Source organism: Balaenoptera ricei, chromosome 12 (genome assembly GCF_028023285.1).
Source record: "Balaenoptera ricei isolate mBalRic1 chromosome 12, mBalRic1.hap2, whole genome shotgun sequence".
In the NCBI taxonomy this organism is placed as follows: Eukaryota; Metazoa; Chordata; class Mammalia; order Artiodactyla; family Balaenopteridae; genus Balaenoptera; species Balaenoptera ricei.
The window spans coordinates 75,961,370-75,979,140 of record NC_082650.1 but is presented as its reverse complement, the minus strand read 5'-3'; the positions used below and the strand labels follow the sequence as shown (position 1 = coordinate 75,979,140).

The 17,771-nt window shown below is 38.4% G+C and overlaps 1 protein-coding gene across 3 annotated transcripts in view; it reads left to right on the top strand.

Moving 5' to 3' along the window:
• The window catches only part of LOC132376407 (cytochrome b5 reductase 4), an 85,271-nt gene that overhangs the window by 11,141 nt on the left and 56,359 nt on the right, over window positions 1-17,771 (top strand). For all 3 annotated transcript variants that reach the window (XM_059942075.1, XM_059942073.1, XM_059942076.1), the window contains exon 3: window positions 16,663-16,763. In XM_059942075.1, coding sequence (XP_059798058.1) covers window positions 16,663-16,763 — 101 coding nt within the window. The remainder of the gene's footprint in view (window positions 1-16,662; window positions 16,764-17,771) is intronic.

Here is a 17,771-nt window from a genome sequence, read left to right as displayed (position 1 = left end):
AAAAAACTGGTGTTCTGGGGTGGGGTGGGGGTGGGGCCTCATCTAACCCTCAGGTGTTTTGATTGATTGACACAGTGGTTTACAGACTTCAGCCAACATTTAGAAATTTCCTTTGTAAGAAAGTTTTTGATTACAAATTCAATTTTAAAGAAATTTTTAGGGCAATTCAAATTTTCTCTTTTTCTTGTGTCAGTTTTTATAAGTTACGTTTCTCAGTATATTTGTTAATTTCATCTCCGTTATTTACCATATTGGCATAAAGTTGTTTATAACATTCTCTTATTATCTCTTTAATGTCTTTAGGTTCTATAGTGATAGACCCTCTTTCATCCCTAATATTGATAGTCTTTGGTTTTTTTCTTTTTTTTCTTTATCAGTCTTACTAGAAGTTTATCAGTCTTAACTTTTGGGTTTGATTTTCTCTGTTCCTTGTCCATTTTCTATTCACTGATTTCTACTCTTGTTGTCACTGGGGAGGTGACTGTTTTAATTTCTCTTCTTCAACATTGGCATCTATACTTCTGTGGTGATAATTTGCTTGCAATAACTCTTGTTATAGTCTTAGTTAATGTCTGAATTACCTGGTAGCAGGAAACTCAGTGTTGGGATTTTTATCCCGATTTACATTTTAGCTGTTGCCATTATCTTTTTACCAGAGGTTTTTGCTCACTTAAACTTATTATCCAGTCACATAATTCTCAGATTTTTAATTAAAATCACATATATAGCTCAGTATTCTTTATAAGAAGTGTTTTCTGTTTTTAAACATCTTAGCAAGTTGATGATGTGTGAGATCTGTGCTATGTGCTAAGTGTTTACTTTTCCCAACAAACCTATGAAGTAGGTACTCTGCTTCATGGATGAGGGCACGGAAGCTTAGCGAATCCTCATTTTCCAAATGATGAAACTGCAGCTGAGAAAGTATATTAGTGGTGACTCATGGATGTAAGTGGCAGAAACTCCAGCCTAACTTGGTTTAAGCAGAGGGCTAAAAAGTTACAGGTGGAGCTGACTTGAGGTGAGGATTGGCACAGGGGCTCAGGTGGTGTCCTCAGGATCTGCTCTCACACTGTCTGTCAGTTTCCCTTCTGGGCTTGCTCCATTTTAGGACTAACTCTTCATAGCAGCAAGATGACCACAGCAACTGTAACCCCAGTTGTTTTCAGGTTCTCTTCCTTTTATCTAATAGCTAAAAGAAAAGTCTTGGAATTGGCTCTGATTGGCACAGTTTTGATCATGTTCTCGTTGCTGGAATTGTAGTTCTATTTAGGGGGAAGCAGTGTACTTAATCACTTAAACCTAGGTCACGAGTTCATCCTCTACCCTAGAGAGGGGCCACACGGAAGAGTCAGGGAGGAGGATGTGACTCCTTGAAGAAAAAGTGCTGCTGTTGCTGGAAGGGGAGTGGACGCTGGGAAGGGAAAACGTTAATGCCCACTACAGAGCAAAAAGTAACTTGCCAAAGCCATAGCTGATGAGAGTAGAGCCAATATTTTAACCTAGGCAACGTGATTCTAAGCTGTTATGCTTAAACTACACTGTACTGCTTCCTGTTTTATCATATTCAACTCTAGATTGGATCCTGGCTTAGCCTTTATGCGTAACTCACTTTGAGTGCCATTCATGAATTAATTTATTTTGAAATTATGATGGAGTGCCTGTTACTTGTAGCTCTTCCCTTGTGCTAAATAGCATTGCTAATTAACAGTCATACAGGATAGCCTTCTGAGACAATTTCTATTTTTAGTAATTTAATGAAATATAGCTTTTGCTTTCTGTGTGACTTTGTGTGTAGTTGTCATTCATACAAAATAGAGACTATAGGTTTTAACTTTCTCTTTCTCTATATTGGTTCACTCGTTTAATCAGTATTTCTTGGGGTCTACTATGTTTCATGCATGATACCAGGTTCTGGGGAGTGACATGGAAATTTAAAACAGAGCTGGCCCCTGCTCTTATGGAATTCACAATCTGGCAGGGAACACAAAGTGTTACTTAAGTCTGAGGAGTATTGTGAAGGAGAGGTCTGCTGTGCTAAGAGTGAAGATTCCAGGAGATTGAGTAGAGATGAAAGGTAAATGGGCATTAACCAGGCAGAGAGGAAGGGGAACAATATTACGGGTTCTGGAAAAAGCACGTGCGAAGTCTGGGTGGTGTGATTGTGTGAGAGAAAGAGCCCAAGTGCAACACATAGGTGTTCGCTGTGAATATGAGGAACTTCAAGTTAGTGATACCTGTATTCTTTCTTCTCAATTTCTTGTATTGGAAAGTCAAAGACATCATTCTTTCTAAGGCACACTCTTTTCTAAGGCTTGACTCTTTATGTGCTCTTATCAGTCCTCTCCAGCCTCTTCTGTGACCTCAGGTAGTTGTTTATCCTACATTGTTCAAACACCCTCAGTTCTTTCCTTTCTTTCTTCCGACAGCTTCTTCCTTTCAGTGTCCTCATCTTTTTCTGGTCGTCTTGGACTTTGCTTCTTCCCCTGGACTTTCTTCCTCAGTATTTGATGTATGTCCTCTGTTAGAACATCTAAACGTTTTTGGGCCATTTCTTCTATTTTTGTCTTTTTATTTAAATTGAGTTTCAGGGTATTAACATGCAGCTTCTCTCCCTACCCCAGCATCGAGTACAGGGCATGGCTCATCGGCAGTGTTCAGTAAGTATCCTTTGAATCACATGTAGGACTTTTAAACCACATATGGTAGGGATATTTTAATGATTTCACAAAATAGTGACCAGTTGAGGGACTTTCATTTTTGCTGTTTCCAGGTTATTGGCTCTTAGAGTTAGGGAATATATCAATTCCTTAATAAAAAATTTTGTTATTTCTGGACAGATTTCTGATATATACTCATGGTCAGTTATTCATTTTTGAGCTCATAGAATGTGAGCTGCAGCCTGATGGGAATCCTATGTTCTCTCTTCTTTGTACAGCTTCATATTTCCTTTTGCAGACTTTGCACACTATAGGGGTTAAGTAAATATTGGAGATTTCTTCAGGGCCATTTTTTGCCATTAATATTTTCAATTAAACCTTTTATTTTGAAAAAGCTTCAGACTTTCAAGAAAAGTTGCAAAAGTGATGCAGTGAACTCTAGAAACCCTTTACATGGCTAGATTCACCCATTGTTGACATAGTCATCATTCTATTTTAATGAATCCATTTTATCTTCACTATTAACTTATTCTTTATACCTTTTTGTCATCTTTGTTTTAGTCATTGCTGTAAGGGTTTATGATATACAATTTTAATTTATCACAGTCTACCTTCAAATAATATTATACCATTTTACATACAGTGTAAGAATATACTTCCATTTCCTTCTCCAGTGTCTTGTGCTATTATTGTTATCCATTCCGCATATGCTATAAATCCTGCGACATGTTACTATTTTTGCTTTAGACAGTCACTTATCTTTTAAAGAGATTAAGAAAATGAAAAAAATTACCCACATTTTTACCATTTTCAGTGCTTGGTATTTCTTTGTGTTGATCCAGATTTCCCTTAAAGAACTGACTTTCACATTTCTTGCACTACAGATTTGCTGGCAATGAATTCTCAGCTTTTGTTCATCTGAAAACATCTTTATTTTGCCTTCATTTTGAGGATACATTATAATTGGGTATAAAATTCTAGGTTGACAGTTTATTTTCCTCAGCGCTTTAAAAATATCACTCCATCTTCTAGTTTGCATAGATGAGAACTCTGTTGTCATTCTTAATTGTTTTCCTGTAGAATGTAAGGCTTCTTTCTTCTCTGACTGCCTTTAAAATTTTACTTTGCTTTTCAGCAGTTTGACTATGATGTGGTTTTCCTTTTATTTTTTCTGCTTGGGGTTCTCTAAATTAATTTTAGGAAGTTTTGGGCCATTATCTCTTCAAATACTTCTACTCCTTCCTCTCTTCTATTGGGATTCCAGTTCCATATACGTTAGCCTGTATTGTCCCACAGCTCTTAGATGCACCATTCTGTTTTTTCACTCATTTTTTTCTTTGTGTTTCAGTTTGATCATTTTTGTTGACTTTTCTACAAGTTTACTTATTTTTTCCTCTATTGTGTCTAGTCTGCTGATTAACTCATCAGAGGAATTCTTCATTCTGATATCATGTTTTTCATTTTTAGTGTTTTCATTAGGCTTCTTTGTATAGCTTTCATCTCTGTGCTGAAATTTCCCATTTATTAAGTGTCAACCTTATTTTCTACTAGATCTTTTAATATATTAATTAGAGTTATTTTAATGTCTGTGTCCGATAAGTTCCAGTATATGCACCTAAGTCTAAGTCTGGTTGTATTGCTGTTTTTCTCTGTTGACAGTGGGTTTTATCATTTTGAAAAATGTGTCTTACAATTTTTTGATTGTGTGTTACACATTGAATATAGATGAACAGTAGAACTTGTGGTATTTATACTCAGAGATGGTACACTTTTGGATGTGAGGGTGATCTGGCTGCAACATCTGTCACCCCATTGATCACCAGGGTTGATTCAGCTGATCTGGACGGCTAGGCAGGTCTCCCCTTTCTCCCTCACCACTCCATGTGCGTCCCTTTCGAAGCTGCATGCTTGGTTGAAGAGGATGACCTTGCCCGATAGAGGGGGACTGTTCTTCCGTCAAGGGGGTATATGAGTAGCTGCGCTCCCCTACTAGAACCTGCAAACAAGCTCTCAAGGTCATTTGTAGGAGAACGTAGGGTAGTCAAGCTTCCAGTACTCCACACACATCCAAATGAGCTGCTGCATGTGGCAGTCTGCCTTTCTTTAACAGAAGGAAAACAAAAAAAGAAATGGTACACTTTTTCTGGCAATTAGGTTGAGTCAGCTTAGTTAGTAGTTGATCTGGGTTTGGGGTGGTTGTTATTGTTATCACTGGTGCACCACTGACTTCAAATTCCTCCAACAGTGGGTTACTGCTACCTTGTTTTTGATGTGGGGCCTTAGTGTTGGAGGATTTTTTCATTGTCCCTATTCTACTCTCCTTAGCTGACAGCTTGCCCTATATACTTGCATAGGGTCTCTCACCATGTTCTTGCCCCTCTCCCAGTGGCAGACTGCTCTTACTTGTTGTTTGATGTAAGACTTGTGGTGGTAGAAGGGGTTTTGCAGTTTTCCTGTTTCAGCCTCAGTCTTAGGCAGGTCCTGTTACCTGAGCCCCGTGGGCTGAGCTTTCTCAGTGATCCTGTCACTTTCCCACTGCCTCTTACTCAGTGCAGGGTTTAGAATGCAGGCAGATTTCTTGCCCATGGCAGCTGAACTTTGCCTTATATCAGTAGGGGAGGAGGAGGACAGGGCAGAGGGCATGGGGTGTGAGCAGTTACTCTGCCTGCCTTCCAGTGCTAGAAGTCATCTGTTTCATATCAGCGTAGGATCTCGGCCTGAGTGGGCTTTCTGTCCCTCCTCTAGTGTTGACCTTAAATTTGCCTAATGTCAATGCAGGGTGAAGGAGGATGTGTGTTTCCTGCCCTATCCAGCAGCAGCTAACCTGGGCCTCATATCAGTGCAGGAACTTGAGGGTGGGAGGCTTTACCGTCCCTTCCCAGCAACAGACTGCGTTTGCTGCGTGTCAGGGTTGATCTGCAACATGGGTGAATTTCTTGCTCCTTCCTCAGCAGTAGCTGATCACCTTGTACTCCTGCAGGCCCAAAGTATAGATGGCCTTTTCTTGGTACTCCTGCTCTACCCTCAAGTCTTGGAGCAGGTACTACACACCTGGACCACCTATGGACCTTTCTCAGGTCTGCCCTGCTCATGCTATTTCCCATGAGCATCTCATGAAGTGCAAGACTATGAAAAAAGAATTGACTGGATGCAGAATCCCTTTGTTTCTGAGCCTCTCAGCGTTCTAAATTGGCAGTAGTGCACACTGGGCCCTAAAAGAGTTTGTTAAAATTTCAGTTGTTTTATAGCAACATCTCTTTTGGCTGTGCTCTGTCAAAGGTGAAGTGGTTCATACGTCCCATTTCCTCAGAGGGGCTTGTCACCCTGTGGAATTTAGACATTTGGTTGCCTTACCACCTCACCTCACTGATGGGCTCAGAAACTTGCAGCGTTTTGGGACTTCCCTGGTGGCGCAGTGGTTAAGAATCCGCCTGCCAATGCAGGAGACACGGGTTCGAGCCCTGGTCCGGGAAGATCCCACATGCCACGCAGCTACGGAAGTCCGCGTGCCTAGAGCCCGTGCTCCACAACAGGAGAAGCCACCGCAATGAGAAGCCCGCGCACCACAACGAAGAGTAACCTTCACTCACCGCAACTAGAGAAAGCCTGCACGCAGCAACGAAGACCCAACGCAGCCAAAAATAAATAAATAAAATAAATAAATTTATATATAAAAAAAATCCTCAAAAAAACCTTACAGTGTTTCTGGGATTATCTGGCTTTTTTCTTTTTGTTAAGGGTGGGAGCAATTTTTTCTTGTGGCTTTCTACTTCTTAAGTTCATCATTACACCTTTTTTTTTTTTCTTTTCCCAGCCATGCCGCTCAGCTTGCAGGATCTTAGTTCCCTGACCAGAGAATGAACCTGGGCCCTCAGCAGTGAAATTGCGGAGTCCTAACCACTGGACTGCCAGGGAATTCCCCATCATTACATTTTAATTAATCTTTGCAGCTGGCTTGTTTCGGAAAATAGGAAATAACTCAAAGCATAAGGACATATTTGGGGTTTTTTTCCAGGTAACTAATAGCAAGGCAGTTCAGTGTTGGTAGCTGTTATTGGTAGCCCTAAGGCACAGGCAAACAGAGGGAAATGATCCCAGGGAATAGGAAAGAGTGGAGTAGTCGGAAAACTGATCTTTTAGAGATAGGGTGTCTTGTTTATTACTGGTGTAAGTTGTAAATCCAGTTTAAGAATAGTAAATGTGTCTGGTGCTAATAATGTTTGGTCATTATTCTTTCTAGGAGAAGTCTGTGGATTTTTTTCAAAATACTCAGAGTGTAACTGACTGCTCAGACTGTTGGTTAATTTTTCATGCTTTTACAGGTCAGTTTCCTTTTAATGAAACTGTTAAATGTCAGGGCTCTTTTTCCTAATACTAATAATGTAACATAAGATGACCTTTGATAATTATGGCCAGTCAACCTTCTGAAGTGCTTGGAGGCCTTTATTACATTCCATTTAAATTTTCCTGGGCAAACTGAGGCATTCAGACCAGATTCTTTTAGCTCTTTTGTTAATTAGACTGGCCATCATTGAAGTCATTTGGTGCAGTTTGAAGCTCTAAGTTATACTCAGGACAGTTGCTGTCTGGTTCTCATTTCTCTGAGGTAGCGCTGGTCTCATTTCTAGTCTTTGCTTTTTTTCCTCTTAAAAACTGCACCAGAGCTTGACAATTAATAAGTACTTAAGATACTAATTTTAATTTTAGAGACTTTTGTCAAATGTTCTGCCTCTTCATGGTGAGAGTGACGGCCCAGAAAGCTGAATGGAAGTTCCACGTGTATGGGCAGAACATTTTTTTATGAATTGACTGGGGGCAGTGGCAGGGATCCCCAGCCTACTGTCTGTAAATCTTTTCTTTTAGGCTACAATCTTCCAATCATCTGCAAATAAATGTTCTGCTGCGATGGGTGGTAGGAGGTGGATCTTAGTGTTTTGACACGTAGACTTTTACTTTTCATTTTTAGTTCAAGCCCCTCCTCCACTAATTGCCGCTTCCCTGAGTGTAATGTGTCTCTGGTTCCTTGTCTCTAGAGAGTAAACCTACACTTCTTGTGGGTTGGGAAGGGGGCTTATTACTTGGTTGCCTCCTGCACCCTCACTTTCAGAACTACCTGGAGTCTCTGATTACTGTACCTTTTGGGGGTTTTGCTGCACATATTGGCTTTTTTATAGGTTCCCCTCCAATTTACACATAGGCCTTATTTCACCTTTCTTCACTCTGCTAAGTAAATTATTGCTTATCATTTGGCTTTCAGTCTTCCAAAACTTTATTGCTCTCATGTCCTCTTTTGATTTCTGTGTCTCTGTGGTTTTATGTCTTATTTATTCTTTGTAGTCATTAGGAAGATTGCAGGAATGTGAGAGGCAAATGTGTGCTTTTAATCCCAAAGTCCTGAGATACTCTATTATCCAACACCTTGCAAGCCTACATTCTATTATATTATTCTTAAATACCAAGGCCACATTTACTTTAAATCATTGTAAAATCCATTTATCTTTCATTAATATCTTTTCCATTTGTCTCTATTGAAATTAGCAAGATAATTGCCTAGTTTTCTAAAATATTAGGCAGAATTCTGCTCTTAGGTGTAACTGATTAACTCCTTTTGGACTAAAACCCCAGCAAATACTGACTGTAAATTGAGAATAACATATTTAAAAAAAAAAAAAACTATCTAAAAACACTGGTGAGCAACCAAAAGCAGACAGAAACTAGAGGGTAAGGGTCATCTATATTTAGAAGAAGGAACTGTCGGCTGGGTGAATTGCCGTTTCCTGTGGCATTTGACTTGAGGTCATGCCCAAGTTGGTACTGTGAAGGGTGGCTAAAATTCAGATGGAGACTCCCAGTCTTGAGTTGAAGAACTAGATGACAGAATTTGGCTGTCCTGAAGAACTAGATGACAGAGTTTGGGGCATTTGTACTAACTGAAAAATGAGGAAGAAAATCCAGAAAAAGAGATCCAGAGAGGGATATAAACTGTCTAAATCTTGCATATGGACAAACTCTAGGCAGCCTAACTAAGGCTAAAAGGATTGAACAGAGGTTTTAGTTTTCATTCCCCCAAAGGGGAAACAGAGTTTAGAGTTTGAGTCCAGTCAAGTTAATTGCCTACTAAAACAGTCAGTACTCTTTGGAGGAATGTAACAGAATCCAGAATTTCTACAACATACTATTTACAGTGGCCAGAATATAATCCAAAGTTTCTAGACATGCTCAAGAGAAAAGGCAGTTATTAGAGACTGACCTGGAGATGATCCAGATGTTGAATTTAGTTCACAAGGATTTTAAAGCACCTATTACAGCAATACTCAAGGAAGTAGAGAAACATAGATGTATAATGAATGAACAAATAGGAAATCTCATCATTGTTCATAATGAATGAACAAATAGGAGACTATAAAAAATGGGAATGTAGAACTGAGAAATACAATATATGAAGTAAAACATTTTACCAAATGGGCCTAATAGCAAATTGGACGTAACAAAAAGGAAGCTTAGTGAACTTGCAGATAGATTAATAGAAATTATCTGTAGAACAGAGAGGAAAATGACCCAAAGTGAAATGAATGGAGGCTCAGGAACCTCTGGGATAAAATAAAAATGTCTAATATATATTTATTTGGAATTCCAGAAGGAGAGGAATGGCAGAATGGAACAGAAAAATATTTGAAGAAATATTGGCCCCAAATTTTCCAAATTTGGTGAAAGACGTAAAATTGTCAATTCACAAGCTTAGCAAATCCACACATGATCAATGCAAAGAAAATCACATAGGGACACATGATATTCAGACTGCTGAAAGCCAAAGATAAAATCTTGAGAACAGCCAGAAGAAAAACACCTGGACGCTATAAAAAGGACTGCTGAAGAGAATAAAATAACACCATCAACTCTGAATTCTATATCATTAAAGATACTTTAAGGATGCAGATGAAATAAAGACTTTTTTGGATAAACAAAAACTACGAATTTAGTATCAGCAGACCTATACTACAAGGAGCTCTAAAGGAAATCCATCAGGTTAAAGGGTAATGATACCAGATGGAAACTGAGATCTTTAGGAAATAGTAAATATGTGAGGAAAGAGACAGGATTACTTTTTTTCCTCTTTTAAAAAATACATGACTTTCTAAAGCAAAACTATAACATTGTATTGTGGGGTTACATAAAGTATCAGGGATGGAGGGTGGTGAATTGTTCTTACATTACATGTGAAGGGGTACAACATTAACTCAAGTAAACTGGTTAAACTTAGGGATATATTGTAACCCCTAGAACAGTCACTTAAAATATAATGCAGATAGGTATACTAAAAAGCCAATAGATAAAATAAAATGAAATTCTCAAAAAATATTTGGTTATCCCAAAAGAAGTCAGGGAAAGAGGAATAGAGACACAAATAGAAAACCTGGAGGAAAAAAAAAGAAAAAAGAAAACTTGGGGCTGAGGAGGGAGACTAATAAGATGGTAGCTCTGAATTCAATCACATCAGTAACTAATTTAAGTGTAAATGGACCAGTTATTCTAATTGAAAGATAGATTTTCTGTGTGTGTATATGTATCAAGACCTAACTACGTGATATCTGTGAGAGATACACTTTAAATATAAAGACAGGTTGAAAATAAATGTGTAGGAAAAAGTATACTAGCTAAATAGTAAATATAGGGAATTCCGTGGTGGTCCAGTGGTTAGGACTTGGTGCTTTCCCTGCCCTGGGCCTGGGTTCAATCCTTGGTCGGGGAACTAAGATCCCGCAAGGTGTGTGGCATGGCCAAAAAAAAAAAAAAACAGTAAATATAGTAAGATTGGGCTTATATTAATAGCAGATATAAAACTATTATCAAAGAAAAGACTCTTACTAGAGATAAAGACATTTTATAATGTTGAAAAGGTCATTAGGAAGACTGTTTATGCCTGATAACAAAGCTTCAAAATACATGAAGCAAACACTAATAGAATTGAAAGAAAAAATTCAAATCCATAACCATTGTGTATTTTAACACCCTCTTCTCAGCAGTTGTTAGAACTAGATAAACATCAGACGTAAAATAATGAAAACAATATGCAGTTTCTTTACTGAACACAGGATGGCAAAGTAGTCACAGTACTTGCAAAACTGGATCTGTGTATTTGAATACAGTGAAATATGCCATGATTTTACTATGTGAGCACACCCTTTTCCTTCATTTATTGTAGAGCCAACAAAATGAACAGTGGTGATTAGTGAAATAAACAGGAACACTGCAGTACACTAGCATAATACTTTGTATATACATGATAGACATTAAATAAACTTTTGTTGAATTAATGTAATGTGGGGCTTTGGAGTTACATTTGTGTTTGAATTTTAAAACAAATTATTTTAAAAGCTAATTATAAAAATACCACTTTTACTTATAGCAGTAGTTCTCAAACTTTTTGGTTTTAAGATCCCTTTACTCCTTTAAAAATCACTGAGGACCCCAAAGAAGTTTTATTTATGATGGTCATATCTATTGATGTTTACCCTTCAGAAATTAAAATTGAGAAATTGAAAGAATTTAAAAATAAACTCACTGTATGTTATCGTAAATAATAATATTTTCATGAAAAATAACAAAAACAAAACATAGAAAGTGACATTGTTTCCAAAACAAAACATAGAAACAAAACAAAACATAGAAAGTGACATTGTTTTACATGTTGGCAAATATCTTTAATGTGTGGCTTAATAGATAACAACCATATTCTCATATCACCTTCTGCATTTAATCTTATACACTTGTGAAAGAATTTTTTTAAAAAGGCAGGCAGCATCTTAGTATTGCTATGAAAAAGTTTTGGCCTTGGACCACCAAAAGAGTCTTGAGCTTTGCAGGAGCCCCCAGACCATACTTTGAAACTCTCTGACTTACAACATAGAACAAAGAAAAAGTGAAAAATTACTAGTTAGTGGGTGTGTGGCCTGAACCATGGGGATGCCCTTCCCTCCTTATTGGTGGGCTATTAGGGTTCACATATATGGGTACCTAACCTGAAAAATTGTGGGAGCCCCATCTGGGAGCTAGATTAATAGATACAAAAGGTCCACTTGAGTCTTCCATTGTGCTGTGTCATCTAGAGCTGGGGGTTGAGAATAATTTGGGTCATGCTGCAATCCAGTTCTGAGTTCAGTTATCTGAGATATGAGGTGTGATTCAGGTTCCACAGGTGGCAAAAGGCTTTTCGTCTCTAAGGGGAGTTGGAGTAGTGACTAAAAAAAGAGCGGTCTGGAATTGGAACCTTCACATATTGCTGCAGAGAATGGAAAACAGTTCCACAAAAGGTTAAACATAGATTGCTGTATGACCCAGGAAGTTCACTCCTTGGTATATACTCAACAGAAATACAAATATGTGCCCATACAAAGCCATTTGCACAAATGTTCATAGCAGCATTATTCATAAAAGCTAAAAAGTGGGAACAACCTATATGTCCCCGAGCTGATGGATGGATAACTAAAATGTAGCCCATCCATACATGAAATATTATTCAGCTGGAAAAAGGAATGAAGTACTGATACATGCAACACCATGGATGAACCTTGAAAATAGTATACTAAGTGAGAGAAGGCAAACACAAGAGACCACAAATTGTGTGATTCCATTTATGTGAAATGCCCAAAATATATAAATCTAAAGAGACAGAAAGTACCTTTGTGGTTACCTGAGGCTGGAGAGGATGGGAGGAATGCTACCTGAAGAATGTTTCTGCATGTTTTTAAATTGTACTATGTTATGTGGTCCACGACCCCTGTGTAGGGACTCAAATCTTTGCAATATCAATATCAAAAACTCGAAGGGAGTCTTGTGCCTTTAAAGAACTAATGAGTCTCTGTTTGTTTGTTGTTCCCTTTTAATAGTTTTTAAGATCAGGTAATGAGACCACTGTAACTAGTGTCTCCTTTGGCCTTAGCTGCTAGGAAGTTCAGGACCACATTTAATTGCTCAATCATAGTAACGCTGTTAGCTAGGCTAGGCAACTAGTATATTTTCTTTTCTTTTACACGTTTTAGTGTGTGTTTTTAAAATTTGTACGCACAAACTTAAAGTTAATATATTACTGTAAGATGCCCATAGTCTTTATCAGTAGCAGTTGGGGTTTAAATTACAACAAATAAAAACATACGTGAAAAACCAGAGGCAGCATTTGCCAAGATGGAAGAGTTCTTTGCGTGTAAAATGGCAACATTAGTTTTCAGGTTATACCTGAAATGATACTGATCCTTGAACTAAGCTTTTCAACAAGCAGTTTTAAACTAGGTGTTGGTACTGATGGATCCAAGCAGATGCTGGATGATGCTGTATGCTGTGTGCACATGCTGTCTACACATCCTGTAGAGGTGAATCCTGTACCGGATGCAAGATCAGACTAAAAATTGCCTGTAGAATTCTCCCAGTTTTAAGACTGTCATTCTGTGATTGAATTGGTAATTTTGAAGTGGCTGATTTTTATTCTAGGAACTTATTGGAGAACTCAGAGTTCCAGACATATAACAGAAACAAGATAATTTACTGTGAAAATATTAGAACAGGTTCTACCAGTATCTTGCCTAAAGAGCTCAGTGTAGCTGTTGTTCTGACTGTGTGCTTTCAATTGCACTGCAGCTCTGCTAGGATGAATTAGCTATAAAATATACCCCTGAAAAAAAAAATATACCCCTGAATATTGCTAGGGCATTTTAAAATAATGTATCGATATTTAAACACTAGTATATTCTTAGTAGAACTGCTGTATTTCGGTTTCAGTAAGTTGTTCCTCCTCTTTTTTTCCCCCCAGTTTCATTGAGATATAATTGACCTATAACATGGTATAAGTTTATGGTGTATAACATTATGATTTGGTGTATGTATATATTGTGAAATTAAGTTGCTTTTCGTCACAGTACTCAGTCAATCCTTTTCTTGTATCTACTCCTGGTTAGAGTTTTTAAAAAAAAAACTACAAAAAATAAAATATAAGCACAAAGGAGGGGATAGATAGATGGGTAGGTAGGTAGGTATCCTCCCTAAGTCCCCCTCTACCACTGAAAGTCATCCATGTAAATGATCTAAAAGCAGCAGTTGGGCTGTGACCAGAGGATCTTGGTCTCAGCCTAGTTTTGCACCATTTAGGATTGATGTTTCATGAATCCATTCCTGCCCGTTTTTGTTCTTAATGTCATTATTAACATTTAGGTTTTGCAGAATTTATTAATAGCCTAGCATCAAATTGAGATTATGTCCGTTGGTTCGTAAATACTATTTGTTTATATTTAATGGGCAATCAGTTGTGCAAATCTGCCACACCTGAGCAATTAGAGCTTTAGGAAGAAGTTAATTGCATCACTGCAAAATTTGGAACGTTGTAAAATTAGTTTCTAAAAATCAGGTGGTAAGAACTCATAGGAGTCTGGAAACTTGCATGTGAGAAATTACTATCTAAAAGCCATGTATCGGGGCTTCCCTGGTGGCGCAGTGGTTGAGAATCTGCCTGCCAGTGCAGGGGACACGGGTTCGAGCCCTGGTCTGGGAAGATCCCACATGCCGCGGAGCAACTAGGCCCGTGAGCCACAACTACTGAGCCTGCGTGTCTGGAGCCTGTGCTCCGCAACAAGAGAGGCCGGGACAGTGAGAGGCCCGCGCACCATGACGAAGAGTGGCCTCCACTCGCCGCAACTAGAGAAAGCCCTCGCACAGAAACAAAGACCCGACACAGCCAAAAATAAATAAATAAATAAATAAATAAATAAATAAATAAATTTAAAAGCCATGTATCGTACAAATAGAATACAGTAAAGCATGAGGGAAAAGCATAAAGCTAGGTTCTTGTTTTCTTCGGCTACAGTCAGAGGTGCAAATTTTAGTTGTTAGGAAATGCTTTTGAAAAGGCAAAAAGGAAGGAGATAGGGGAGGAAGAAAAAGAGGGAATTAGCGAGCCTCTGGACCAGAGGAAATGCACCTGTTGCATCTTGGGGCTGGGTTTAAAGTCTCATAATTAGCAAATTACTGACGCTGCCAAGTGTGGTTGGAGCTAACATTTCTTGGGCTGAGACACTAACAATCTTAATTCCTTAAAGTGAGGGATTTTATAGGCATTCCTGATTTCGTGCATTTGAAGAGGGTGGGACGTTCTTCAGGTCCAGAGTGATCCTCGTCCATCAGAAGAAGATATGAGAGGACAAGGGTTGATCTAAAGGATTGGCAGGCAGCAGAGAACACCATGAGATGTCTCAGGCTTTCTCTGGTCATCAGGGGTAGTTGTTAAGCTGCCTGGTCCTCTTTCCACTGGTTGCTGAAATACATGGGATTCCATCACAGAAAGTTAGATGATTGTGTGTTACAGATTTCATGTTCCTGAGAAACTCTAGAACCCAAGTCAAGGTTTGGTTGCAGAGAAAGTTTGGAATTCTTTTGTTTGGAACGCATTCTCTATCTTTAAAAGCCTATTGGGAATAATTCTGATCCTAATCATTACTTCAGACATTTGTGGTCTGTGGAATTTGGAGCATTAAACAATCGCAAAAATTCCTTCTAAATTTGGCGGGGAAAGGTGAATGGGGAAGGAGAGACAGGAACTCTGCCAGTTGTTTTTTTTTTTTTCTTTTCTTTTCCTGACTTTTTTGGAGGACTGCTGGAAGAGAGATTTTGTGAATTTACTTCTTTTTGTGAATTGCCTTTAAGCAATTTTATAAAGAAACCTGGATTGCTTGGTTATTTTCCAAAATTAAACTGGTGGAAAAATTACAGTACCTTTCTTGAGTCTGAAATTCAACTACTTTCCTTCCAAGATTATTATATAGGATGAACATTTTAAATTATCTGAGGTTATTTAAATTCATGGAAGTCATTACATAAAGAAGGAATAGTCCTGGATATAAGAAAACCAGTTGTCCTTCTTGCACTCTTGAGGAGTCTTGAGGGCTGGATTTGTCTGCTCTCTAGTTTACTACAAGTGAAGAATTAAAAAGGAATTCACTTCCTTGGGAAGGCTATTCATTGAGCTATTCCCCTGTATTTCTTGTTCCCTATTCCTTCTTCTTAAAAGATAAAAACATGGTTAAATATATGAACAGATAAAGTAAATATTGAGGAACATGAAAGGATTATTAAGATCTAAACAATAATCTTGGTTCCTTGGGCAACTGCAGAAAAGAATTGTGCTTGCTTTCGCAGACCGTGCCTCAGTGGCCCAGTCACCATCTCAGCCTTTGCCGAGATGATCAACATATGGATGACAGCTCCATTCTTTTTCATCAGATTCTCCTGCCAGGGCAGTAGAGGACGATGAAGTTGTAATATGAGAGAGAGAGGTAGGGGGAGAGAGAACTGTTAAATATTATATTTGGTGTTTCATTATTTCTTTGCGTTAGGAGGCAGTTCTCTATAGGTCTTTGCACACCTGCATAGCTTGCGAGCAGACGCGCCGACTGTCATTGTTCTAGGCAGTCTTTTCAGGGATGTTTGCATAGTGAACTACCTTAGATGGTAGAGCTAGTGTCTCCCTCTAGAGCAAAGGACAGCTTTGCTTACTGTTCAGTATAATAGAGATCATGTCTCCCTCCAGAGCAAAGGGCCAGGTGTATTTACTGCCCATTAGAAAAGGTTCGAGCTTCCTAAGCTCAAGGTTGCTTTTCCGTCATGAAGCACATTGAGTTTACAGGTGTTATCTGGCCCTCTTCACATAGCTCTGTGGGAACTGGGGTTCAGGGAACTCATGCAGGTGCTGATATTCTAGTTACCGCTACTGATGTAAGTACTAAGCTCTCCTTTGTTTCTAACCTGGGAGTCTTGTGTTTTCTGTCAGGACCCATGAAACTGGCAGGCTAACTTGTTAGCTTGCAAGTAGGGTGAAATCTCAGACCCCTCATATTCTTAATACTTCTAAATGATGGTTTGTTAAATGGAATGTATTTGGAAAAATGTATTGAAACTTCGATTTCTAATCTGTACAGTTTGTAAGAAGTTCATTTAGGGTGTTACTTCTCCTTATTTGATGCAGGCTTTGTTTATAACGTCAGCCCGTATATGGAGTATCATCCTGGTGGAGAAGAGGAACTTATGAGAGGAGCAGGATCGGATGGTACTGACCTCTTTGATCAGGTAAGGTGCTGGAAGTGATCGTCCTCTCACAGTGGAAGAGTGCTCTTCGGTTCAGCAGCGCGACAGTGGTAGAAGGAAAGAAAATAGGGGCATAAGCTTCAGATGTGTGGCTTGAATTTTGAAGTGTGGGAAGATGCTTATAAGTAACAACTGTTCATTTAATTTGCCTTTGAATTATTTTACTAACATTTTAGAGTTGCTCTCAGATCTGTATCTGGGAGTTCACTCTTAAGTGTTTGCTGCTCCTCTGCTGGCAACAGTTTACTCAGTTTTGATCAATTTTGATTATGGTGATGACTGACTTAGAGGAGGCGGTGACCATTAGAGGAAATAACAAGTCCCTTAGCTTCTTTGCTCTTAGTCTTTGCTCATTTGGGGATTGTTACATAATCAGCCTGTCTTGCTGTACTAAGTCTGCATATTATGTAGAAAGATGATTAATGAATAGAAAACCTATTTTTCCTAGAGATAGCAGAGATTCTGTAGTATGTGTCAAAAGATATTTAAATTAGTCACTTTTCCCCCTTATATTTATTAAAAACAGTGATTAGCTCTTATACTGTTTAAAAATCATGTAGAATATGATGATTACTATCAATTGGCTGAACTGCTATTTTGAAACAACTATCTTGAGAAGAATAGAAATTTGCCTTTGTCTCACAAATGCTTTATTTTGTATTTTAGCGATGATTAACCATGTTGTAGTATTGGGTTTTTACCATTTGAGATACCTGAATCCGATTGGGTTATTTTTAGAGTTGCGTTCTGAACAAATGAAATTTGATTTCTGTTCCTCTTACCTTCTCATCCATTATAGGATTTATTTTTTGACCAGGATATCAGAAATATAATTTGTTTTGTATTTTAATGTACTTACGTGCATCTGCTTAAATAACCGAATCTCATTTGCTGTTAATGTTTTTCCTGGGTTGGAGAAAAGTCATTCTTACCCATTGGTGATAATAGGATTCTCTTTGGGAGGTCCTTATTGCTGATTTAAATTCCCGT